The sequence below is a fragment of the Scardinius erythrophthalmus genome (assembly GCF_964197995.2).
Source record: "Scardinius erythrophthalmus genome assembly, chromosome: 11".
Classification (NCBI taxonomy): domain Eukaryota; kingdom Metazoa; phylum Chordata; class Actinopteri; order Cypriniformes; family Leuciscidae; genus Scardinius; species Scardinius erythrophthalmus.
This window is the reverse complement of record NC_138231.1, coordinates 8,079,728-8,107,069: the sequence shown is the minus strand read 5'-3', so window position 1 is coordinate 8,107,069 and position 27,342 is coordinate 8,079,728. Positions and strand designations below refer to the sequence as shown.

The 27,342-nt window shown below is 35.7% G+C and overlaps 2 protein-coding genes across 3 annotated transcripts; one reads left to right on the top strand and one right to left on the bottom strand.

Moving 5' to 3' along the window:
- Window positions 1-14,423, bottom strand: rfx6 (regulatory factor X, 6; the record flags this gene model as incomplete). 2 transcript variants are annotated; one of them, XM_081378092.1, is made up of 21 exons in its annotated part: window positions 1-476; window positions 1,701-1,910; window positions 3,276-3,791; window positions 4,621-4,827; window positions 5,333-5,455; window positions 6,612-6,729; window positions 6,809-6,918; window positions 7,616-7,754; window positions 7,853-8,012; window positions 8,131-8,180; window positions 9,187-9,300; window positions 9,388-9,465; window positions 9,553-9,660; window positions 10,321-10,348; window positions 10,528-10,605; window positions 10,724-10,785; window positions 11,061-11,184; window positions 11,300-11,453; window positions 11,638-11,819; window positions 13,844-13,983; window positions 14,312-14,423. In XM_081378092.1, 19 exons carry the CDS (start codon window positions 11,687-11,689, stop codon window positions 298-300), a joined length of 2,610 nt encoding a protein of 869 aa, XP_081234218.1. In that variant the 3' UTR covers window positions 1-297. The 2 variants fall into 2 exon arrangements, with proteins under 2 accessions (XP_081234218.1, XP_081234217.1); XM_081378091.1 differs by lacking the exons at window positions 13,844-13,983; window positions 14,312-14,423 and having other exon boundaries at window positions 11,638-11,833.
- Window positions 13,910-26,673, top strand: tdrd15 (tudor domain containing 15). Its single transcript, XM_081378090.1, has 5 exons — window positions 13,910-14,009; window positions 14,403-14,511; window positions 18,093-23,743; window positions 26,053-26,076; window positions 26,156-26,673. The coding sequence occupies exons 2-4, from the start codon at window positions 14,489-14,491 to the stop codon at window positions 26,064-26,066; spliced, it is 5,688 nt and encodes a 1,895-aa protein (XP_081234216.1). The 5' UTR covers window positions 13,910-14,009; window positions 14,403-14,488; the 3' UTR covers window positions 26,067-26,076; window positions 26,156-26,673.
- The last annotated feature ends 669 nt before the right edge of the window (window positions 26,674-27,342 follow it).

Genomic DNA, 27,342 nt, shown 5'->3' with positions numbered 1-27,342 from the left:
GCGAACAAATTTGATATTTTTTATTAGTATATACATGAATGCTAAACTAAGAACAAAGATGAATTGTGATTATATTACAGTATATACTACACAACCTTAAAGAAAAAATAATTATATAATTGGGTCATTACCTGTCATTTGTTAGCATAAACCCCCCCATTTCAAATCAAACAATAAAAAATAAATCAGTTAGCCTGTCTGCAATGAAAAAATTACTGTAAGATATACAGATGAACTAAAACATGTCTCACCTCCTGTGAGGATAATAGAGATGTAGAATTACAGATAAGGTATCAGTCAGGGTGGCCCACCAGTTGAGCCCATGAACACAGTGTTGATGGGGGGCAGGGACGACACAATTTCTCTGATCTCTGTGGTCCCCTGGAGAGGCAGCAGTGCATTCTGGGAGTGATAAGGAGCAGGAGTTCCATACATGCAGGGTGTTGAGACGGAGCAGGAATGAGCGATGCTGGATCCTGAAATAGAACAGAAATTGCTTAAGACTGATATAATAGCAGATATACATCATATATATATATATATATATATATATATATATATATATATATATATATATATATATATATATATATATACACACACACACACACACACACACACACACACACACACACACACTAGTTGTCACACTCCGTACAAAGCACATATTCTTGGCTAGAATACGGCTATTGAACATAAATAAAGAATAAAGATGTAGTTTATTTGAAACACATTCAGCGAGGCAAGTTGTCTCAGTAAGAACCTGCCATTAAATAATTAATTATATAACATTTAATTGAAAAACTTATAGAGTAAATATGTTATGAAGCAATTAATGAAATGCAACATTTTACAACATACAATACCATTGAAAAGTTTGGGGTCAGTAAATGTAACACTTTTAAACATTTTTATTCAGCAAGGATGCATTAAATTGATCAAAAGTGACAGTACAGTTTTATTTCATTATTGTGTTACAAAAGATTTATATTTAGAATAAATTCATTAATTTATTAAAGTATCACTGAATTTTTTATTTTATTTTTTTGTTTCCACAAAAATATTAAGCAGCACAACAATAATACGAAATGTTTCTTGAGCAGAAAATCACCATATTAGTATGATTTCTGAAGGATCATGTGACACTGACGACTGGAGTAATGATGTTGAAAATTCAGCTTTGACATCACAGGAATAAATTATATTTGAAAATATATTAAAACAGAAAATAGTTATTTTAAATTGTAATACTATTTCACAATATTACAGTTTTTACTGTATTTTTGATCAAATAAATGCAGCCTTGGTGAGCATAAGAGACTTCTAAACTAGACTAGTACAGCCCCTAAACCAGGGATAGACAACTCCAGTCCTGGAGGGCCACTGTCCTGCAGAGTTTAGCTTAAGCCCTGATAAAAACTCACCTGCCTGTATCTATTTAGTAATCCTGAAAACACTGATTGCCTTGTTCAGGTGTGTTTAATTAGGGTTGGAGCTAAACTCTGCAGGACAGTGGCCCTCCAGGACCGGAGTTGTCTATCCCTGCCCTAAACTTTGGAAGGATCGTGTAAAAATAAAACGTGCTAAACTTGTTGACTCTTGTTATGTCAGTGTTTTCCCAGCAGCTGTTTTAAGTGCTGAGATATAGCACCTGTGTGACAACTAGCCCCAGTCTCCCCTAGAAGGATTTCTGTTCTCACCTGCTGTGTGTGTGCCCATTGCAGACAGTTCAGTGTAGTAGGGTCTTGTGGTCTTCCTGCTCGTGTTGTCCAGGATGTTCAGAGGGTCGTGCACTTCGGCGTAGGCTGAAACGGAGCGAATGCTGCTCACGCTGCTGATAACGGACACATGCTGATCGATGAACGTGCCCATCCTCTGAGCGTCCACATAACCACTGCTGTTGTAATATCCTGCTCGGGAGAAAGATGAACAATAATGTTTCAACAGGAGCAAACAAACTCATATTTACCTTTCTGAGCAGCATAGTAACATAATTAAAAAATGCATGATAAATCTTGACCTCTGAGGACCTCTGTCAGTTTTGGGGCTTGTTATGTGTTACAGATAAATTTGGGGGTAAAGAAAATAAGGTAAATCACTTTTTTATTTCATTGTATGTTTATATTATCATTCCTGGTTACACTTTATTTTGATGGTCCCCTTTAGACATTCTGTTGACTATGTTGCACCGACATGTCAACTAACTCTCACTAGAGTATTAGTTGAGTATTAGTAGACTGTTAGGGGTAGGGTTTGGGTTACTAGAATAAGTTCACATGTAGTTTCAAAGTTACTTATAATACGTAAAAAGTCTGTTGGAGGACCATTGCAATTAAAATGTTAGCAGAGATATTAACCAGTCTACTAATACTCTAAATAGAGTTAGTTGACATATAGGTACAACGTTACTTGTAGTGAACAGATTGTCTAAAGGGGACCATCAAAATATAACATACATATGTATATGTGTGTGTGTATATATATATATATATATATATATATATATATATATATATATATATATATATCAAATAAAACTAGCAAAATTACAAAAAAAAGAAATAGTGAAGAAAGGATAGAAAATGCTTCAATGGGTATAATATATTCCATCTTTTTTTTATAATTGCATTAATAAAAGACAAAAGAGACAACATTTGAACTAATGCACCACTAGACATGTCTATATGCATAAGCAAATCTTAACTTAATTTTTTTTTTTAATAGTTTTTATCTAACTACTACTGTTCAAAAGTTTGGGGTTGGTAAGATTTTTATTTAAAGTCTCTTATACCCACCATAGCTGCATTTATTTGATAAAAAATACAGCAATATTGTGAAATATTATTACAATTTAAAATAACTGTTCTATTTGATTATGTTTAAAATGTCATTTATTCCTGTTCCTAAATTTTCAGGATCATTACCCCAGTTTTCAGTGTCACATGATCCTTCAGAAATCATTCTAATACGCTGATCTGCTGCTCAAGAAACATTTCATATTATTATTAATGTTGAAAACAGTTGTGCTGCTGAATGTTTTTTCAGGATTCTTTGATGAATGGAAAGCATTTATTTGAAAAAATCATCCTTTGTAACTGTATAAATGTCTTTACTGTCACTTTTGATCAATTTAATACATCCTTGGTGAATAAAAGTATTAGTCTTTTTCTTTTTTTTATCATACTGACCCCAAACTTTTAAACTGTAGTGTACATTTGCATAAATGTATATAAGTGCACTCTTAATTGGCCAATAATAAGTTCAGCTTCTCTTACCATTGTGCCCAGAGCTGCAAACCGAACCTGCACATCCATCTCCACTGGCAGCACTTCCTCCAAAGCTGTACCCTGTGGAGTCCAGCAGCTGTACGCCCTCAGTGTCCATCGCAGGGTCACCTGTGGCTGCGTATCCAGTCGATGCAACCCTCGAGCTGTAGGGAGACCCGGTACAGCTGCTGCTGAAGCAGTCTTTAGTCAGTTGGTGTCCAGAAAAGGGTGCGTAGCGTCCGCTTTCGGTATGAGCCTGATAGGCAGATGTGGGAGTGTGAGTCTGAGCTCTGAACACAGGCTGGTAGTAAGAGGAGTTGGGGTAGGAGCCAGAACTAGCATTGTGCAGACTCTGGTACATGGTGTCGGGGAAGGTCTGGCAAGACACTTGGGGTTGTATGGGGCAGCTGCTCTGCGGCCTCACAGCCATCGGGCCCTGGTTGATCACGCTGCTACGGTTGATCATGGCTGGAGAGATCGGAGGGGTCATCAGGTGGGCGCTGTTCAGCGAGTAATCCATTTGACCTAGAAAAATATTAGTAATTATATTCATATAAATTATGTTAAAATTATTTATTATAATTTTAATAATCATTTTAATTGTATTAATATTAAATATTGTGTACACTACCGGTAAAATTCCGGTCAAAAATTTTGAATAAGATCTCTTATGCTCACCAAGCCTGCATTTATTTGATCAAAAATACAGTGAAACATAATAACAATTTTAAATATATTTTGAAATCTAATTTATTCCTGCGATGGCAAAGCTAAATTTTCATCATCATTACTCCAGTCTTCAGTGTCTCATGATCCTTAGGAAATCATTCTAAATTGCTCAAGAAATATTTCTTATTATTTTCAATGTTGAAAATGAGAAAGAAATACTTTAATTCAGCAAGGATCTATTAAACTGATCAAAAGTGATTTTTTGCAGCAAAATACTGTTTTCAACATTGATAATAATAAAAACTATTATTAATAACTTAGCACCAATAATAATTGGTAATAAATGATCAGCAAATCAATTATTTTGAAGTTGATATCACAAAAAATTGAGTCCGCTAAAAGGTTTTAAAGTACCTTTTCCATGGTAACGCAATGTCCAATTTCAAAATGCCAAGTGTCCCGCTACCAGCACACTGACAGTTAACAGTTTAATTCCCTGCTTTCACACCCCTGTCTTTGATTTTAAAATAAATGTGCAATGTTGCGATTCATCTTGAAGCTGAAGGATTGTTTGAATAGAAAAAACACTTCTGGAATAAAGGCTCCTGAAACATGTGCGCTCTATAACAAATCATTTTAAAAATGAGCATGTCTCTAATTCGTGTGAGCTGCTGTTTTTAAGTACCAGTAATAGTAAAGTTGTCCGGATCGGTACTATGGTACACGATAGTACTGGCCCCGAGCCCCTGCTGTGCAGCTGTGAGCGACAGGAAATCATGTTCTGGAGGGTTCTCGTCCTTGACAGTCGAATCATTGGACGCCACACTGGATTTATTCCGATTGGCCAAGAAGCAGGAACTTGGGGAGGCGGTGAATGTAGCTTTACTAGCATCTGTCGAAATGGAAACATCACAGATAATTGGGTTAAATTAATTTGCATATACACCACCATTCAAAGGTTTGAGGTCAGTACGATTTATCATTTTATTTTTGGGGAATAAAAGTGAGTCAAGACAAATTGATATTTCAAATTAATGCTGCTTAAGAAATGTAAACAGATAAGAAATGGAATAATGTCTAATAATAAATGTTTCTTGAGCGGCAAATCAGCATATTAGAATGATCATTGAAGGATCATGTGACACTGAAGACTGGAGTAATGATGCTAAAAATTCAAATTATATTCTAATAGAAAAGTTATTTCAAATTGTAATAATAATATTCACAACATTACTGTTTTACTTTATTTTTTAATCAAATAAATGCAGCCTTGGTAAGCCTAAGAGACTTTTTTCAAAAATATTTTTCAAAAATCTTACCGACCCCAAACTTTTGAAAGGCAGTGTTCAGTAAAACAACGAACTAATAATATAAATAAAACAAAATTATTAGGGTACCTGCACTCCTCATATATTTCTCCAGTAGATTCTGAAGGTCTTGCTCTTTGTCGTTGTTGAATTGTGTTTCAATTGCTAGCAGGATGTACTCATCCAAAAGCATCCGAATGAGGTGGAAAGAGCCTGTAAGTAACATTAAACCAGCTCAAAGGGATAGTTCACCCAAAAATGAAAATTCTGTCATCATTTACTCAGCCTAAAGTTGTTCCAAACCTGTATGAATTTCTTTCTTCTGCTGAACACAAAAGAAGATATTTTGAAGAATGATGGGCCAAACCAAACAGTATTAAACTTTAGTATTTTTCATTCCTATCAACTTCTTCAAAATATTTTCTTTTGTGTTGAGCAGACGAAAGAAATTCATATTTCATATCCCTTTAAATAGTTTTAGTAGGCTATATATTGCAAAAATCACTGCCTAAACAGTAATAATCCAAAATAATAGGTATCCGACTGCTTCACTCATGCTGCACATAAGTTGGCTTTGCTCTCAAAAAACTGCAGTGTGCAACTACACTAGCACACTACGCAGAGTACTGTATCCCACAATGCAATGCTCTCAACTTCCCTTTCCCACGGGTTTCACTGAGCTAGTGCGGAGGTCAAATGGGTGGCCTTCCAGGTGATACTGTTTGGCTTTGTGAACACCTGTAGGGTCATCAGATGTTAGGAACACAGAGAAAGGTCATGCTGTAATCAGGGCGCGCACACACGGCACAAGATAAAGGATTGTTTGTACAGGCTTTTATGGCTTATTCTCCGCAGTGGATCCCAAGCTAAAAACGAATGGTATACATTTGACTATATACTATGATGCTCCAATTATACCTAAAGAATTTAAAGTCACCATTAAATTAAAATGGACAATTCTTGTTTTTTTCCAATGGAATTATTGCAGTGTTTATTATAAATGATTTATCCGTGCACATCATTATTCTTTTTTATTCATGTGCCCTCGTAATCTTCAACCAAAACAACTTTCCCTCCCTCTTGCAGTGACATCTCTTCTCTGAAGATGTGTTTACTGCCCCGAGGGCGGGACAACCTGTCACTCACATGACATCACAGTAATAGCAAACCACAACATCCAATCAATTCCCCATGGACAAATTCAAGTTTTGCCCAACACTTTTTCTAGTTTGAGAAACCATTTCACTTGGATATAAGTCACAAAACCGATCACAACTTCTATTTCATGCTGACTTTAAAATAATCTGGAGTATTTGAAAGAAACCGAATCAATGACTACAGTGTGCATGAATGCATGCTAAAGGTTTACCAAAGCTGGTAGCATTGTTTAGGGTGAGATTGTGCATCACTCGTGCTCCAAAAAAACTCCACTTCAGAAGAAAATCTTGAGCTCGCTTCTTCACCGACCGACCATTTTGCTTGCTGGGCTATAAGACAGATAATATGCAAATTCAATATTAACATTCATTGCTAGTCTGACTGCTGTGGGATTACAGTGCAACAAACCTTAATGACTTTCTGCTCGACCACCGAGTCCAGCCATTCAATGAAAGACTCTACAGTGGCATTTTTCCTCAGGAGGTCTTTCAGCTCTTGAAACACTGAAATGGAGTCATCTGGTAGAAAAGATAAATAAATCATAAATATATTTCAAGGCTTAGCATGAGTTTTTTTTTTTTTTTTAAAGGGTCACGAATTTTACAATCTACTCTGAGGTCCACTTATTATGTTAGCAAGATTTCTACATAAAAAAACATCCTCATTTAGAAGTAATAGGAAATTTTATTACATTGCATTATAGTAGAAATGAAGATGCTACAGAAAGGTGTTTATCTCATTACATTTGCCAACTGTGAAACATTTATGCGTATTATATAAACTTTATTATTACAACCAAGACTTAAAAAGTTTACGTACAGATTCGCAGTAAACGTGAACAAATGAACAATGTCTTACTGATGCGATCTTGAACTTAAAATTATCTCGTATTTACTACGACATGACATATGCAAATCTGTGGGCGGGGCTAAAGAGGCAATGATGTAGATGTAGACGTTGATCTTCAGCGCAGGCGGTCTTTCGTCGCACTATTACGTCATACTGAGAGTCCGAAATGAGTTGTTTTGAGAGCTTGGTTTAATTAGCTGTTTTTGAACTAACAGGGACGTTTTGAGTTCTGAAACTTAAAGGATATTTTTATAGTAATGATCTCTAATAAATATGTCAAAAGATCAAGGAAGATTTGATTTCTCAATTCATGATCCCTCTAAAAAAACATCCAAAGGTTTGACTACCAAGCCACCAGTAACTCACATTCGGAATAGAAGTCTGAATCTTGGTCATTTGTAATTGAAAGGAGTGCTTGAGAACCAATACTGTTCAGATCCACCTTATCAATATCATTCACCATAGAAGTCACAACATTCTGGTCAAAAAGTGCAGGTCTTGCAATCTGAAAAGACATGAGTACATTATAGTTGCACCAATATTTACAAGAATATTTACAATAAACAAAAGCAAGAATTATTGATGTGTCTGTAAATCACCTACCTGTGCAAGATGTAAAAAGGAGGTCTGTCTCTTTAAGGAGGACACAAACTGTCGAGCTATCGGCAGTTTCTTGTCTGAGAGGATTTCTGGGAGATTCTCCAAGGAAGACACCATCCAGTGTTCCCAGTGCTTGGCAAAATTTCGAATATCTGCCAAAAGACTGGAGATATTTTCCTAAACTCACTCAAAAACACTTAACAGTATGAAAGTCAACATCTTTTTGAATCCACTGCATAACCAAATGTTGTGTATATCATGCAGCAGTCTAAAATACAAACCTCTCTGGCATGTCCTGCATAGTGGCAGGGATGAGAACATCGGTCAGAACCTGTGAAAAACAATTTATCCAGCTGGTGATAAGTCAAACATGATGTGACAATAATGAACTACAGTAATAAAAAAATAAAAAAAGTGTAAAAAATGATCACATTTTCACATAACGAATATTGAAATGGTTTGTGATTATTTCACTCTTTTGTATATTATTATACACTCTTAGAAAAAATAGTTCAATGGGGTTCTATATAGAGTTATAGGGTTCTTTACTCAATTTTAAAGAAGCCAAAAAGGTTATATAAGGAGAAATGTCTTGATTCAATGATTTCATAATACTTTCATGTTCAATGGGTAAGTTCATTTTTTCTAGTGATAAAGTATATTTACGAGCTGCTTAATACATACAACTTAATTAATAAAGATTAAAACTGAATACATTTTTTTTTAAATACATTTATGAAAACTATATCCATAAAATGATCCCATTATGGGAACCCCTAAAAGGTTCCACATATGAAGTGCTTGACAGAACCCTTTAAGGTTCTATATAGAACCATTTCTTCTAAGAGTGTAACTTTAAAAATGTAACAAAATTTCTTTGATTGATCTTGAATATTTTAAGATTCAAAGTTTTGGACTGGGACTATGATTCAAGAATAAAATCTAAACATAAATGCCACTTGAAAAGTAGCAAAAATAAATGATTGTCATTGTGTTCTGGACACTTTTAATGTGACCATGTAAGAAAAAAAGAAAAGAAAAAAATGTAAAGACATACCCGTTCATAAGTTTGAGGTCAGTAAGCTAAATTAATACTTTTCTCAGCAAGGATGCATTAAATTGATCAAAAGTGACAGTAAAGACATTTATAATTAGAAAAGTTTTTTATTTTGAATAAACACTGTTCTTTTGAACATTATATTCATTAAAGAATCTTGGGAAAAATTTACCACAGATTTCATAAAAATATTAAACAGCACATCCATTTTTAACCATCCCCAAACCTATGAACGAAACATAGTTGAAGAAACACCCAGATATGGTTCATAAACACTCACTTTGTAAAGTATGGAGTCACACACACAGAAGATGTCCACAATAACTGGATTCTCTAGCAGTGGAAGGAGATGTTCAGGCATTCCTTGCCAGAAGTGAAGCAGAAAGTTCTGGATCTGGAACAAATTTGATTGATTACAGTGAATTATTTTCTAAAATCTAGATATGATGACAATAGATTCTTTAAGAGCTTAAAATTGCACCTCCTCAAAGTTGACATTAATGGCATTATCCAGAATGCACTGACAGTGAGTTTTGTACATCATAATCAATGTGTCGACCTAAACAATAAAGAGCATAGCAGAATCTGAGGTAAGTAAATTAAATAAACAGCATTTTGGAATGGGTTTCCATTGAAATGAACAGACCTTCTCTTTTGAAACAGACTCCTGAAGCACTAAATGCTGAGCACTTGGGAATTCTGGTAAAAGAGTTCCTGTTTTAGAACTAAGAGAGTATTTCCTGGTGAATCCTCCCTGTGAAAAAATAAGCAGGAATATAATAAGTAATTTTATATCACATTCTGCTATGTTGTTGATAGAAACAGATGACAACATTTTCTAAATATTTATATGGAATGTATGTGAAGTCTCTTATTTTGCCCGCATAAATTCCACCACAAAAGACTTATGGGTTTTTTGAAAGAAATGAATACTTTGCATTAAATTGATCAAAAGTGACACTAAAGAGATTCATAATGTTACAAAATATTTATTTTTTTAAATAAATGCTGTTCTTTTGAACTACAAATGAAGTTCATAAAATTATTAAACGTTTCCACAAAAATATTAAGAAGCACAACTGTTTTCAACATTTTTAATGAGAAGAAATATGTTTTTTTGCACCATATCAGCATATTAGAATGATTTCTGAAGAATCATGTGACACTGAGGACTGGAGTAATGATGCTGAAAATTCTGTTTTGTCATCACAGGAATATATTCTATTTTAAAATATATTAAAATAGAAAACAGTTATTTTAAATTGTAATAATATTTATCAATATTACTATTTTTTATCAAATAAATGCAGCCTTGGTGAGAACATTAAAAAAACATTAAAACAATTATGACCTCAAACTTTAGAATGGTCCTATATATATATATATATATATATATATATATAAGACTGCCCACCTCATTTTTTAGCTTGCTTCCAGAGAATCTGTGCAAAACACATAAGAGCATTTAAGCATTTAAAAACCAAAATGAAAAATAACTTTGAAAAATATAATGTGTCTCAGCATGGGCATTGTGAAATCACTCGCCTTTCATGTGTTTATTCAAAACATTCAAGGACTTATGATTGGATGCTGAATTGAAGGGATGAAGGTCAAAACTAACCGTGTCAAGCCTTTTCCTGAGTACACAGAGTGATAATACGCACTGCTCTCCTTGATTCCAATACCATAATAATGATACCTGAAAAACATTCAGAGGACAAACACTGTCAAGAGCTTTAGCTTAGGCATTTATTTATTATTAAACAGAAGTAAATCAAGTTTTCAGTCAGTGACCGGGCCAAGTGGCTCTTTCTTACTTTGAATGGCCTCTGGTTCCAAGCCTTCGTGTTGTAAGCAGAGGAAATTTCTGCCTTATGGTCTGAAATGATAACATTAGAGCTCTAACACATCGTAAGATCGATCCCCATGTACTGTAAATACAAGATCAACAGCTATTTATGTCTGATAATGTACATATTTGGCAAGCACAGCCTTTTACCAGGTATTTATCCTAAGATGAACTAAAATACACCTAAAATGCAATTGGTTTCGGTGCAGTCGGTCTCTATTTTTGAAGTCGAATATATTATAATACTTGTCGCAGAGAAGTATAACTGTCTGTATTATAACAGAAGATATAAAAACTCCTCTTACCTTCCCAAAAGTGGCAGCACAAGCAGGATCTAACTTCTCCTTCCGACAAAAGTCTAAATAATGAGCGTAGAGGATACACCGTGGCAGGCAAACACCTTCACAAACTATGTAATTTTCCTCAAGCCTAATAGAAAAAGCAAAACGCAAGGTTATAGTAATATCATTCTTTGCTTCCACTTTTTGTAGATTATTTCTAATGGCAAGCTTCATCTTCAAAAGAAGAATTGAGCAGAGAGTACCATTGTAAAGTAAGCTGAGTCTGTTTCTTCTTGTCCTTGATGATCTGACTGATACTTTTCTTTGGCACCGTTTGTTTGACAGAGAACGTCTTAGAATAATCCAGATGGCCCAGGTCCTCTTCAGAGGAAATGCTTCCATTACTTTCATCAGCTTCTGCCAAATGAATAACATACATAGCCTTCAAACGGTGACGTGTGCCAAAACTATTCATAACGTATAATTGCAAAACAAACTGGCGACAGATTGAGAATTTCTAACAGTGCATTGAAAGAAAGCATAGCAGTAGTTTAATCAAAGCGAGTTTGAAAACAATTTTCAACAAAGATGATTTCCCCACCTGATTTAATGCCAGAATCCTCCTCCTCATCAAGCCTGGCTTTGAAAAACATGTTTTTTCCGAGATCGTCTTGGTCAACAAGAATTGTCGCGTGGAGGTCATCTGCGTTTTTGCAAGCTCTCTTTGTCTGCGATGCTTGTAGTTGATGAAACGTGTCATTCTTCAAAGGACTCCCTATATTTCTTTTCATTGGCATGTTCAAGGAGAAATTGAAAAAGAAAAACTGGAATGCAAAATTAAAACCACCGAGTGAAATAATAAAAAAATAGAGCCCCTAAAAAACGAAATTGTTAAAACATTCCAAAATAAACGCGGCCCATTCTCACGTTTGGCAAAGGGATGCATATATCCATTCCTGAAATGATACACATCTCCAAAGCATCCCAAAAAAAACCAAACATTTAAACAATTTGTCAACTATGTGTGTTGCTTTTCCTCTTTCCTCACTAGAAACAAATGCTCACAAAATAAACCTGTAGCATGATGGAAACTCTAAAAATAGCAGCTGAAATATAACAATAATCCTGTAAAAAATCATTAATCCAAGAATGGGTAAGATAACACCTTCCAGTCTTAATTAAAGCTCTGCTCTCTCTGAAATGGTGCGTCACAGAGGTGAGTGCCTTAGGGCCATTTATCTTATTTACAGAAGACTGGCAATGGATTCTGGGATTTAATGATTAACCAAGAGGGATATCATCTCCTTGAAATCTGGAAATCTTGCAGCTCGCCTATAGACCCAATCAGAGGCAGCCAGTCTCCTTAATGTTACTTTTGCCTTTCGTTTACATCCATTCACACACATATTTTGGAACTTTTTTCCGCTGGTTTCATCTGTAACAGTGAGGAGAAGATTCTGTTGGCCTTGTATAATAGGCAGAGTTTAAAACGCCATATCTGAAGCATGGAAATAAGAGGAAAATTGTAAAATGGACAAATAAACACAAAGACTGGACAATGAAAGCATATTATTAAAAGCTTTAGGTGTTGAGTTGTTGTGGGACAGTTTGACTGTAATGTCTGTATAAGTGTCAACATTTTGTGACAACATGCCCCGTTATAGCAACCTTTAAAGTAAAACATTTAGAAAACAATTACAAAACAATACATAAATCAGAAACAAATGTAAAAGGTAGGATACAAATTAGCAAAACTTTACAGATTATTTTTATGTTAGTATTACTGAGATACTATTATAGTTTTTATTAAAATGTTGATAAAATTTTGCTATTTCATTTTAATTTTAGTTAAAGTTTTAGTAAATTTATAAAGTTAAGTCATTTTTGTCATTTGGATTACTTTTTAATGTTGCCACAAAACATATATATATATATAGCCTGCATATATATATGAAATATTGTGAAATTTTAATACATTTTCAAATGTAATTTTTTTGTGATGCAAAGCTGAATTTTCAGCATCATTACTCGTCTTCAGTGTCACATTATCCTTCAGAAATCATTTTAATATGCTAACTTAAACAGTTTTTATAATTACATATTTAACATATTTTTTATAATCTGTGATACTTTTTTCAGGATTCTTCGATGAATAAAAAGTAAACAAAAGAACAGCATTTATTTAAAATAGAAAACCTTTTAAGTTTGGGGTAGGTCAATTTTTTTGTCTTTCTTTTTTTGAAATAAACTAATACTTTTATTCAGCAAGGATGTGTTAAATTGATTAAAAAAGAGATCGTAAATATTTCTATTTCTAATTTAAATAAATGTTGTTCTTTTTTACCTATTGTTCATCAAATAAATCCTGAAGTAAGTATCACAGGTTTCAAAAAAATTGCACAACTGTTTCCAACATTGATAATAACTGAGTATCAAATCAGCATATTAGAATGATTTCTGAAGGATCATGTGACTTTGAAGACTGGAGTATTGGCTGATGAAAATGTAGCTTTTCATCACAGAAATAAATTATATTTTAAAGTATATTCAAATAGAAAACCATCATTTTTAATTGTAATAATATTTCACAATAGTACAGTTTTTTATGTATTTCTGAAAAACGTTAAAAATAACAATGTTCCATATGCTTAACTTAATTTTTAATTTATATTTTTATTTATTTTGCTTTTATTACGGTAACTTGTTCACCCAAGAGTAGCAATGAAACTAGCTTGAAAACAAACATTTGTTTAATTGAACATGATTTAATCCAAAGGCAAATAGTTATGGAGATCCAGACAACATACCTGAGTGACAACTAGCCCCTGTGTCCTCTAAAATTTCTTTTGAAAGTGTAGGTAGGCGCTTCCTGGATCTGATTGGCCCACGACTTTACAGCTTACTGAGCTTAGAGTTCCTCTTACAGCACGTGCCAAGGCCGCGAATTCTGCAGAGAACATGATGCGCGAGAAGGTAAGAGAATTTTGTCAGACACTAATGTAAAAACAACTCAATTTATAAATGCTACAGACAAAATAACCACTTTGTCTGTAGATAATACTTAATGTATTCGGTATTCATAAAAAACACCGTAGAAAACTACTTTTCCACCCAAATAAACCTGAAGTCGAAAATCTGTCATGTCGACAGTTGTGTCATTCAGAAAAAAACCGTTCATAAATGGTTAACTGCCGAACTGTTTATGGATTTAGTTTATGTATTAAAATGTAAATCATAGAATCATCAAGTGTTACTTGCATGATGATATAGCCTACCATAAATCACGCTACAGTCTAATATGACTCTATTGCATGTATTTCGGTCCATATATTAACGTTATGATTTGTATTAACGCTATTTTATTAGTGTGTTGACCTCCATCATCCCAAGCTGTGGCTGACGTGCTCAGTACTTGAACATTTACCAGGACTGCACGGTTAGATTGGATTCAGATGCCTTCGAGTCAAATGGAGAGGTAAGGCTTTGACTGAATAACCGATGCAGGGTTGCCAGGTCTGCATAACAAAGCCCGTCCCACTGCCACTGCAAATCAAAATAACTATCCAAATCACGTCCAAAACTTACCCAAACTTCTATCTAGCTCTTCAACCCGCGGACTAGGAAGGGGGTTTTAAGGGTGCTTACGACAGCTTGCACCCAGAAGCTTTACACCTAGAAAAACAACCCGCGGGAACAGTGTAAAAGTAGCACTATTCCTCGGGAAATCTGCGGACTTGGCAACACTTAACCGATGAGCCATCTCTTGAATACTTTCACATGCAGAAATAGTTATTTATGCAGCGTAAAATATGTTTATGTATGTATAAGATCAATGGCATGATCTAAAAAAATCCTATTATAATTATTAAAATGCTTCTAAAGGTGTTGTTAAATATAAAAAGTAGAAATGTTAACTATTAATCGAGTTAATTATAAAACTTATCGATCGTCGATTAAGCAGGTTTATGCTCGTGCGTGCTGCTCAACCGCAAACATGTAGATTGCCTATAGATTGTAGTAAAGCATGCTGGTGATAACCTTCAGCTTTATTGCATGCAGCTCAAACAGCAATGCACAACTAATAATGATCATGATTGCGACTGTCATATTACATAACATTATAAAGAGAACAATATTGTAATAAAGCATTGTGAATTATTTGGGTGTAGTTGCTGTGTTTCGTAGTGTTGCTCCAGGAAGAGCGAGTCCACAACAGGAGTTGCACATTCTGACAAGCACACATCTGAGGCGGCTTTGGTGACGCATATTCCTTGTTATAATTGATTATTAAATAAGTAATTTAATAAATGATCAATCACATCGACTTATTTTACAATCCTACTTGCCCTTTATTTAGATTAAAAACCCTTCTCATTCATTTGGCGAGGAACATGTTGTTTTAAAGGTAGGGTAGGTAGGATTTTTATAAAAAACTTTTTTTCAAATTTGTTTAAACTGTCTTTATATACCAATACATAATTAAAATGTAAGTGCTCTGAAAAAGAGAGAATAAAAATCGAGTGACTGTAGACCTTTTAATCTGCAATAAACAGCTCATTATTTCCATTCGGGACGAAACAATTGATTGGTTTAGGCGACTGTCACTCACTCTCGCAACCAATGGCTACCACCCCTGTTGCTAGATCTGCCCATATGCGCGCGCACCTGTTTGATTTGAGAGGCGCGGAACCTACAAGGAGTAAAATGATGGCAGAGAAAGAGCATTCAAAATTCAAAGCACCTGCATGCAGTCAGCGAAGGCAAACAAGGCAAAAACTACTTCCTCGGACCCTGCCCGCACTCTTGAATGACCTCCTCTGCTTCGCCCTCGACCCCGGACCTGTCCTCAAACCGACGAAGCGGTACTTGTCTCCGGAGTGTACGTTAGTCTTCATTAGAGTCAACAATGTTTTCATTATGGAAACTCTTACATGCAAAACACCGTATATGTTATGAATCTAACACGAAATTCACCTTCATCACAGTTTAACTGATGGTAATGGAAAAACGTGTATAAATGCAACATGTTTTTTGCTTTGCCTTATAAATATAGCTCGTTACCTATAAATATAGTTCGTTACCGAATCAAACTTTACCAGTATCGATATGCTAGCTTGATAGTGAGTACTAAAAGAAATCTTATTTGTTTATATTTATAGTGATAAAGTTAGGTATTTTATTACATGTGATTCTGACATGTGACTGCATGTACTGCGCTCCTCTCCACTCGTCTCAGGTAAATAAATGCGCCGTCTTCCTGACCTGCTGAGCCTGAGCGTTTGGCGTCGCGCGTTCATGTGTTTTGGGGGCGTGGCTTTGGAAGGAGCTCAGAAGGGAGGGGGTGGGAGTGAATGGAAATAATGAGCTGTTTATTGCAGATTAAAAGGTCTACAGTCACTTGATTTTTATACTCTCTTTTTCAGAGTACTTACATTTTAATTATGTATTGGTATATAAAGACAGTTTAAACAAATTTGGAATGTTTTTTTTTTTTAGAAAAATCCTACCTACCCTACCTTTAAGCAGCATTTGCACACCCTGTCATGCTGTTCGCTATATGCCACTGCAGTAAAGCGTTATCAATTAGTTGTTAGTCTCGCGTAGCCAGACCTTCAGACTGACGGCTGAAGGTCTGGAATTCATAGCAGCTTTCTTTGGCCAAGGCCCGCCCATAAGGCCGTTTGACCGACATGTCAAACAACCAATTACAGTTCGTTTCGTTCAGCGTCACGTTTCGTTGCGTGGAAATGTCCCCACAACAACAGACCGGCGTGCAACAAGTCAGTCAGTATAGAAAATCAAAGGAGGAGAAGAAAACAAGCAGTAAGTCATTGATCTGTTCGTGCACGTATAACAACAATGGCGTCTGCATTACCACATCTGATCAAAACACCGAGTAAATCAGTAGGAAACGCAATTACACGTCTGCGCTTTGTTTCCCGGCGGACCGAAAATAAACGCGACACTCGCGCCCCCCGGAAATCCGATAAAATTCAACAAATCAGATGACGACTTTGACATTCCTGAAGTGTTTCCAGTTAAGTGTACCATATGCATCAGACGTTTAGCCAACGTTCCGTGGGCGTGACGTCTGAGGCTGAGACTAATTAGTTGTATACACATACTGTAATTGGTTCCAGAAGTATTTTTTTGGCCTTTATGCGCCAATATGATTGACTATTGTCAATGCTTGATCATTCGCAGACAACAAAAGACACCCATTATCATTTATCAGTGTTATTAGTTGTTGCTTGTTGCTTGCGTCAATGTCTGCCTGGCATGTTTTTACCCTTCAACGGTTTTAAATTGTAACAGTAGAAAATCCACAAGAGTGGCTAGGTGTTAATTTGAACTTTAATATTCAAAATCTTACAGCACTAAGTGGCTTACTTAATGTGGTGTACTGAAAGTAGCTAAATAAACTAGCAGACAATGCATTTACTGTTAACAAGTTAACCACTTTAAATGCCATTGGTTAAAAAAAATTTAGTTTACCCATGAAAATTCTGTCATTATTTACTCACTCTCCATGTATCAATTTCTTTCTTCTGCTGAACACAAAATAAGATATTTTGAAGAATGTGTGTAACCAGACAGTTACCAATGGACCCCATTGGTTTCCATAGTAATTTTTTTCCCTAGTATGGAAGTCAATGGGGACCAGCAACTGTTTGGTTACCCACATTATTCAAATCAAAATGGCAAGATGCAATAGAGGTTTGCATTTGTTACATCAAAAAAACAAATTAAATGCCAGTGCCATCTGCTGTTAAAAACTCAGAATCGAATCGAGAGAGAATCGCGATGCATTCGGAAAATCTCAGAATCGATCCAGAGTCATTTCTCGATTCACGATGCATCGATTTATTGTCCTAGCCTATTGTCTACAAATGCACCTTCAGAAGATCTCACAGCTACAAGGATTGTGAAATTAAATGTTTATTAGCCTAGATGTTCAAATACTTGTTTAAATTATATAAATGCATATTTGCTGAATGCAGATGGTAGATGAGAAAGTTTTGTATCCATGATTTATTTTATTTTTTTGTAATTTAGGGTGAAAGAGGAGACAAAGCTCCCTGCTCCATGTGTTTTGTGGCCTGTGGAGCTGAAGCTGACTCACATTGACTGTAGTCCTGAGGAGACACTAATACACTTTCAGGGCCAATATATGACTATCTGTGAACTGGACTACAACATTCTTCAAGTTGAAATTCAAAATGCTGTGAAATCGAAAGTTTCTGTTCAAGTTGGAGAAGTTTGCCTGGTAGAAGATGCAGCGTCTGGTCGCTGGTACAGAGGAAGAGTCCAAAACATACAGAACAATTTATTCCACATGTTTTTGCTAGACCATGGAGATGTGTTGATTGTTGGGCCCAGCCAATTGTCCTCTATATCCGACACACTACTAATGCTCCCACCAAAGATTGTCTGCGGTTTCTTTGCCAATATACTGCCAGTCCAGAACCGATGGGACGGTTTGACAGAGAATTATTTCTCTTCCTTGATAGGCAGCCAGATCAAAGGATACATCCACGCCCGTCTTCCATACCACGTCCTCATTCTTGAAGTTCCGGACATTAATCGTGACTTGTTAAAAATGAGGCTTGGGAGACATGTGGACACTAGTACATTTCTGCTACTGGTTGAGATTCTTATTGGGGAACCAGTCCTACAAAACAATGAATCCGTCCCTGATCTCTTGATTGAAAAGCAAATAGGGCAAGAATGTTGTCTCAAATCCTCAAGCCTGCTTGGCTTTGAAGAAATTCTGTCACTTAATGGCCCAAAGCTGAAAGTTGGTCAAAAAGTAAGAGTTGTTGTATCCGCAGCAGTGAATCCTGGATTATTTTACTGCCGACTGTCATCCATGGACAAGGACCTTCAAGAAATGTCAGACAAATTAGCACGTGCATGTGAATCAGGCAGTGGTTACCCAAGCAATAAACCACTTGAAAATCTTGGCTTGCTCTGTGCAATCAAAGGGAAAGATGAAAAATGGCACAGAGGTTTTGTGCAATGTCTCCCCCTCAACTCCCAGGTCCAAGTTGTGTTTGTCGACAGTGGCTATTCTGAATCTGTGAAAGTTGAAAACATCTTGCAGCTACCATCAGAATTCATCTCAACACCGATCATGGCATTCCCATGTTCACTTTCATGCTTGGAAGAACCAGATGAGACCATCAAAAACCAACAACTAGTGGCTCTAAAAACCGGGTTGCTGGGGAAAGCTTTAGAGGTTTCAATCGATGACTTTTGCAAAGATCAGAACTTCTACTTGGTCACATTGAGCACTGCTGAGAAACACTCAGAGGAGCAAGCCAAAGTTAAACTGCTTGGAGAAGTTTTTGACATCAAGTCCAACTTTCCCCACAATATCCTTTCAAAGATGTATGCTACAGAAACGAAAGCGGTCCAGACTTCTGATTCAGTTTCAAGTCAATTGATACCTAATGGTTCTATTTTTGAGGGCTATGTGGTGCATGTCCAGAGTCCAAAACATTTCTGGATAAGGACCAAAGAACAAAATCCTAAGTTTGAAAACATGACGAAAGAAATTAACGATTACTTCACCAAACTACAGTTAAAAGAGGAGGTTTTTGAAGACCCAGTGCCTGGTGCACTTTGCTGTGCAATGTACGAAAAAGACATGCATTACTACAGGGCCATTGTAGTAGATACTTTGGAAAAGGGAGCTGAGGTGTTTTTCATTGACTTTGGAAACACTGAAAAGGTGCCAAACATATTAATTAAGAAGCTTCCCCCAAAGTTTGCCATTCATCCAGAATTTGCACTGAAATGTGCTTTAGCGCATGTGGCTCCATTTGAGGACATCTGGACAACCACAGCATCCAACTTCTTCAGACAAGTCACATCAAACAAAACCTTGGTGGTTCACGCCATTCACAGAAAAAATGCAAAATATGTTGTTGATCTTTTTGAGAGAGGTGTTGAAAATAGCTATAGCATTGCAAACATCATGACAACAGCAAAAATGGCCCTGCATTGGAGATACAACCCAGCATTAGCATCTGTTGAAGTGGAGAAGCCATGTAAAGACAAAGGAAATGCTCTGAGCAAGAAAAAAAACAGAAAGGACCTTCGTGTGGTGACCTTTTGCAAAGTCATCCCTTATGGCCCCAATCCAAATCAGTTGAAACCAGAGTGTGAACAACAGAATGACCTTGAAAGATGTAATCCAAATGTGACGCCAAAACCGAAGGTCTTTTCTGCTGAGGCCTTCAAACCGATGCATTTCAAGCCTGGTTCTGAAGTAAGTGTCAGTTGCTTACATATAAATTCTCCATCTGACTTTTGGTGCCAAAATGAGAGCACAAAAGTTGATCTGGACAAACTAATGGAAGAGATGCAGGCATTTTACCAAACGCACACAGTTGCACTTGAAACGTCAGCAGGATGTTGTGCAGTAAAGTCTCCACAGGATAACCGATGGCATAGAGCATGCATATTAGGAAAAAACAATGAGGAACTCCACTTGATCCTGGTCGACTTGGGCATAATTCTCCAGGAAAGGATGCAAAACATCCAAGCTCTTGCACCACAGTTCTATGAACTTCATGAACAAGCATTTAGATGTAGTTTGAACTTGATTGAACCTGTTGGAGGAAGTTCTTGGAGTTCAGAAGCATGCAGTTTGTTCAAGGATTTTGTGTCTGAGGGTTCACCCAGTGTATGCAGAGTTCATTCCCAGCTCTATGAGCAAGGAAAAGGTCTCCTTCATGTGGTCACCATTCATACACCTCATCAACAGGCTACCACGTATCTTTTAGAGAAAGGTGTTGCGGTGGAAATGCAATCTCCAAAGCAGCTAATTTCGTCATTCTACCCTCGCTCCTTCATTTACTCATCTTTCAACTTGAGTTTTGGAAGCGAAGAACTGGTGCATGTTACTCAAGTCTGCAGTCCTTGGGAAATCTATTTTCAGCTCGACAGGAATACAGAGATCCTTGATACGCTGATGGAGAGAGTTGCTGAAGAAAGTCAGCTCTTGACTACGACATCTGACGACTGCAGCGGTAATGTTTGCCTGGCCAAATATTTCTGTGACGGCCAGTGGTACAGGGCTCTGACACACCCCGTCCAATCTCATCAACATGTGAGTGTGTTCTTTGTTGATTATGGTGATAAGCAAATTTCTGAGAAGACAGATGTTATAACAATTCCCAAAACAGCGGTTGATTTATTGATGACACCAATGCAGGCTCTGAGATGCAGCCTTTTGAATGTTCCAGAGGGGGAACATTTGCCAGAAGTCAACATGTGGCTCGAGACTGACATCCTCAACAAATCCTTCCAGGCCAAGTTTATGTCAAGGGACAACAACGGACATTTTGTTTGTGATCTTTATGATGGAAATGTGCACATCAATGAAAAAGTCAGAGAGCTCACGGCAACTTGCAGTGTGGCAGAACGTAATCTGACTGTCAGTAAGCCTGCTTTAGATTCCCTCAGAGAAGAAGCGGATGTCTGCATTTTAAACAGTACAGTGAACACCAAAAAGAGGGGATGTGATAAAACCAAACCGGGAAATAAGCAAACGTCGAAACCCATAAAACCTCCCAAAACGCAACATAAAGCAGCAATAAAAGAGAAACTACAAGACACTACCTGTTTTCTTAAAGTAGTGCCATCACATAAGAACTTGCCTAAACTATCTGATCTTCCTGCTGTCAAAATGAAACAAGGTTCTAGCGGCGTGGGCTTCATCTCTCATTGCAGTTCTGTTAGAAACTTCTTCATCCAGATGGAAGACGATGAAACAAAGATCCTTCAAATGGGTGAAGAACTAAACAGCACTGTCTTCAAGGATAACATGAAAAATGTGGCAACCGAAGTAAAAATAGGAGACCTTGTTGCCGCCGAGTATGAAGAAGACTTGGCTTTGTACAGAGCTGTTGTCACCGACGTTTTAAACTGTGGCAGCTTAGCAGTTGAGTTTATTGATTATGGCAATCCTGCAACTGTCGACAGAAAGAATGTTCACATGCTAACCAATACTTTTTTGTCTCAGCCCAGATTGAGCACTCTGTGCACACTTGCAGAACCTCACTCTTTTGAAAACGACGACTCCTTTATCAAGGAAGCAGTTGGCAAGCCTTTAATGGTTGAATTAATTAGAAAGCTTGAAAATTCATGGGAAGTGAGCATTAAGATTGAGGATGGCCACATACATGGGAACTCAAAGTATGATGGTGATCAGGGCAAAGATGTAGTCTTGTCTAGTCAAGACAAACTGCCAAAATTGTCCCAGAGTGAAACCCAAACCGATTCTCAGGCCCACAAGGCTAAATCAGTTAAAACCATCCAGCAAAAGACTGAGTTATGCACACAACAGCGCAAATGTGAACTCAAAAAGAATCATGCAGAATTTAGAACCTACCAGCAAAAGACAAAGTCAAACACACAACGCAAATGTGAACTTGGAAACAATCAGACAGTTCCAACAAAGCCAATTAAGAAAGCAGGCTTTTACTTCCCGACGTATGTCTTTTGGAATAGAAAGTACAAGAAGAGGCAAAATAACTTGAAGCCTAAGCACGTGGTTCTTGCAAAACTACCATGTGACTCAAGCATATCAGTGACTGAAACTTGCAGTGTTTCTACATTTAATGCAAATGATCATGAAACCTCTAAGTCACCTGATAGCGTTGCTCTGCAAGAAAATGTTTCTACATTAAATGCAAATGATCATGAAACCTCCAAGTCACCTGATAGCGTTGCTCTGCAACATGTGGAAGATATTGAGGCAGTGGAAAGTACTGATGGGTTGCTTGTTGTTGATGACCATCCTCCCTTCCCAGACACTTCTTCAAAGATCAGTTTGGATCGACCACAGACCCTATTCCAGGCCCCTGTCCAAATGAACTTTGAATATAAAGGATTTGCAGCTGCAGTCACAACCCCATCTGAATTTTACATCATTCTTGAAGACCTGCTTTTGATTGTAGATACTGTCTCTGCCATTCTTGAGAACCTTCCCGAAGTTTTGGTGCCATTACCGGAGGTTAATTTTGTTCCTGGTGCGAGCTGTTTGGTGAAATCAGCAGAGAAGAAAAAATGGTGCAGGGCCGAGATCGTGCAGTGCGATTCCACTTCTGTGCTCATAAACTTGGTTGACTATGGACAGTATTCAGTTTTGTCCCTACAAGATGTCTGCCAGCTTAAAAAGCTTCCAGAGGAGCTTGGTAGATTACCTAAAGTCACCTATCATTGTTTACTGAGGGGAGTGAAACCCAATGGCCAGGACTGGTCTGATGATGCCATTGTTTTCTTCCAGAACTCTATGTGTCATGGGAACCTACAGATCCGTTTCAGACAGCCTGTTTCTGAGACACAATGGGAGGTTGACATAATCACGGGAAAGCGAAATCTCGCAAAAGAGTTAGTAGATGCTGATCACGCCATGTATATCGATAATATGCTTGGAATCAGGTTTCAGCAAGAGCAAGGAGCCAATAGAGAGTCTAAACAACAAGACATCTCCAGCACTGTGAATGTTTTATCCATGATAACTGAGCACACATGCGAAGCCACATGTTCTCTGCAGATCTTTTCAAATGAGTCCATGTTTGATCAAAAGTCATCTCAAGATTCTGTTGTGGAGCAAGACACTTCGCACAGCAGTGGTGATCATCTTGGACCTGTGGAGAGGGCAATGCTTAGTCCACCATCAGGTATCAAACAATGTGAGTGAGTGAGAATTAAAAAAACTTTGATTTATTGTTTTAATTTAACTGTCTTTTCTGTTACTACCAGTCACATGTTTGAACACACACGTATTCTTAATTAGGGATTAAATATTCATGGTAACTTTTGGTTGGTTACAGTGTTTTAAACAATTTCTTAATGTGTGTGTGTGGGGGGGTGTGTGTGTATATATATACAGTACAGGCCAAAAGTTTGGACACATTACTATTTTTAATGTTTTTGAAAGAAATTTCTTCTGCTCATCAAGCCTGCATTTATTTGATCAAAAATACAGAAAAAAATGTAATATTGTGATATATTATTACAATTTAAAATAATTGGTTTTCAATTTATTATACTTTAAATTATCATTTATTTCGGTGATGCAAAGCTGAATTTTTAGGATCATTACTCCAGTCTATCAAATTATCCTTTAGAAATCATTCTAATATGATGATTCATTATCAAAGTTGGAAACAGGTCTGCTGCTTAATATTTTTTCATAACCTGTGATACTTTTTTAGGATACTTTGATGAATAAAAAAAAAGAAAAAGAAAAAAGAAAAGAAAAAAAAGAAGCAAATGTTTTCAAGATAGAAATCTTTTATAACAACAATATACACTACTGGTCAGTAATTTGGGGTCAGTAATTTTTTTCTTTATTTTTTTTAAATAAATCAATAATTTTATTCAGCAAGGATGTGTTAAATTGATAAAAAGTGATAAAAAAGAAGATTTATATTAAAAATATATATATATATTTTGAATAAATGCAGTTCTTTTTAACCTTTTATTCATCAAATATATTAGGCAGCAGAACTGTTTCCAACACTCATAATAAATCAGAATATTAGAATGATTTCTAAAGGATCATGTGATTGACTGGATGTCACATGTGACACTGAAGACTGGAGTAATGATGCTGAAAATTCAGCTTTGCATCACCGAAATAAATGATAATTTAAAGTATAATAAATTGAAAACCAATTATTTTAAATTGTAATAATATATCACAATATTAATTTTTTTTCTGTATTTTTGATCAAATAAATGCAGGCTTGATGAGTAGAAGAAACTTCTTTCAAAAACATTAAAAATAGTAATGTGTCCAAACTTTTGGCCTGTACTGTATATATATATATATATATATATATATATATATATATATATATATATATTCTGAAAAAAATTTCATATATATTATATTATATATATATATATATATATATATATATATATATATATATATATGAATTTTTTTTCAGAATAGGATTATAGAACACAAGTCTATTTTTCTACAAGATCTATTTTTCTTTGTCAAAAGTCTGGAAACATTCCATTGTTTTAATGTTTTTGAAAGAAGTCTCTTGGCTGCATTTGTTTAATCAAAAATACAGTAAAAACTATAACTTTGTAAATTGTAAATAATTGTTTTCTATTTTAATACATTTAAAAATATTATTTATTTTGATCAAAGCTGAATTTTCAGTATTATTACTCAGTCTTCAGTGTCACATAATCCTTCAGAAATCATTCCAATATGATGATTTGCTACTCAAGACACATTTCTTATTATTATCATTGGTGAAAGTTTTTGTTGCTTAACATTTTGTGGAAACAATGATACCATTCAAATTGCTCAAACGTAACAGTGAAGACATTTCTGAAGGATCATGTGACACTGAAGACTGGAGTAATGATTGAAAACTCAGCTTTGACATCACAGGAATAAATTCAAATAGAAAACAGTTATTTTAATTTGTAATTATATTTTGCAGTATTGATTCAATAAATGCAGCCTTAGTGGAAAATAAGACTTCTTTAGAAAACATTAAAAATAATAACAGCTACTTTTTTTTACTGATTACTTTTTTTTTTAATTGTAAATATTATATTTTATTCCATATTGTCTTTAAAAGTAACATATCTGTTTTATATTGGCCATTATCCATCCTGCTTCGGTTGTAGTTCTGCAATGCTTGGACATAAACAAAGCTCAATAGGTGTCAGTGGCACTTTCATCTAAGCATACCTGTAAAGTTTGGTGATAGTGCCACCTACTGGCCATTGTTGGTTAAAAAAAATCTCTTTAGATTCCTGTGGTCATATGGGTTAAAAATATTCAGGAAATTAATAATTTAAGGAAATATCCTCTGAACATAAATCTAAAACTTTAGATTAAAATATTATAATATAAAATTAGTAAAGTGTGTCCACTGTCCAGACTTTTACCTCTTTGTGTTTTCTAAAGACCTATAAATAACCTCTGACTTTTTTTTTCTCTTCTTCTTCTGTATTAATTTCTTAGGTGCACTGATGTGAGAAGGCTCATGTAAGTATTGCACATTTTGATTGATTCTCTGTATGTTTAGTGTGTAGATGAACTTAATTTTCCCATTGGTTTATTTCAGAGCCGAGAAGCTAGCGGGTTGCGCTCTGCATTGTATCAAAGAATAATCCAGTTTTGGAATGGCTGGGTTTTTCTTTTTTCTTTTTTCTTTGACCTCCTAGTTATGATGTTCTTTAATTGTTGTGTAAAAATAGAGCATTTTGCTTTATGAGGTTGTATTGTTCAAACATTAGTCAATAGTAAGATCTTAAAATCAAAACATCTTAAGCATGCAACTATCACATACTTTTTGATTAAAGAGTCTAGTTTTAGAATTAAAGAGTGAATTTGCAGCTTTTTGGCAGATTTTGTGTATCTATAAATGGACACATGTGACTGATGAAATATGCCATCAGTTTGATTGCTATGATGGCTTTAAGATCTGAACAGAAAACCTTTTTTTTTTTTTTTTTTTTTAGGATTGACATTTGACCTCAGTTTGATTTTGCTGTGTAAAACATTGTGGTTGTTTTTTTTTGTGAAGATGTTAATATTTCCAGTTCTGTTGAAACACAATAAAAACATAATGTTGATGTGGGTTAAAAAGTTTGTTGTCAGAAGTGGGATTCGAACCCACGCCTCCAGGGGAGACTGCGACCTGAACGCAGCGCCTTAGACCGCTCGGCCATCCTGACTGTTATTACATGGTTATTACACAATATAATTATTACAGTCAGTGCATCTATAGTGATTGCATGTACACATCACTGGCTTCATGAATGTTTTATTGTTCTCTCTGTGATATAGTATAGTTAGCTAAACAGGACATACATTTGTTTTGTAATGATGACTCATTGGCAAATATTGGATGGCACATCAGTAATTTTTAAATGTTTCATGCGATACAAAAATCGTCCACGAGGGGGCGCATGGCGGCTCAAACAGCCAACTTAATCCATTGAGCAGCCGCCAAATGCGGGTAAAAATCATAGACTTTAAAAACAAATAATAAAATAGAAAGCGAGATCACTTTGAAGACGAAATGTTGAATTGACGCAAAAAAAAAATTACCAAGGATTAATAACAATAATTATTATAGTTGTAATGTAACATTTTGTTACACTTTTTGTTGTTTTGTTCTAGGCTGCTGGGTATTTTCCTAGCGAAATATTTAAGTAAGATGTTAAAACATTACCATCAACACAAATGTAATATAATTATTTATTTGGTAAGCTGACAGCCAGACGTTACAGAAAAACTGAAAAGTGA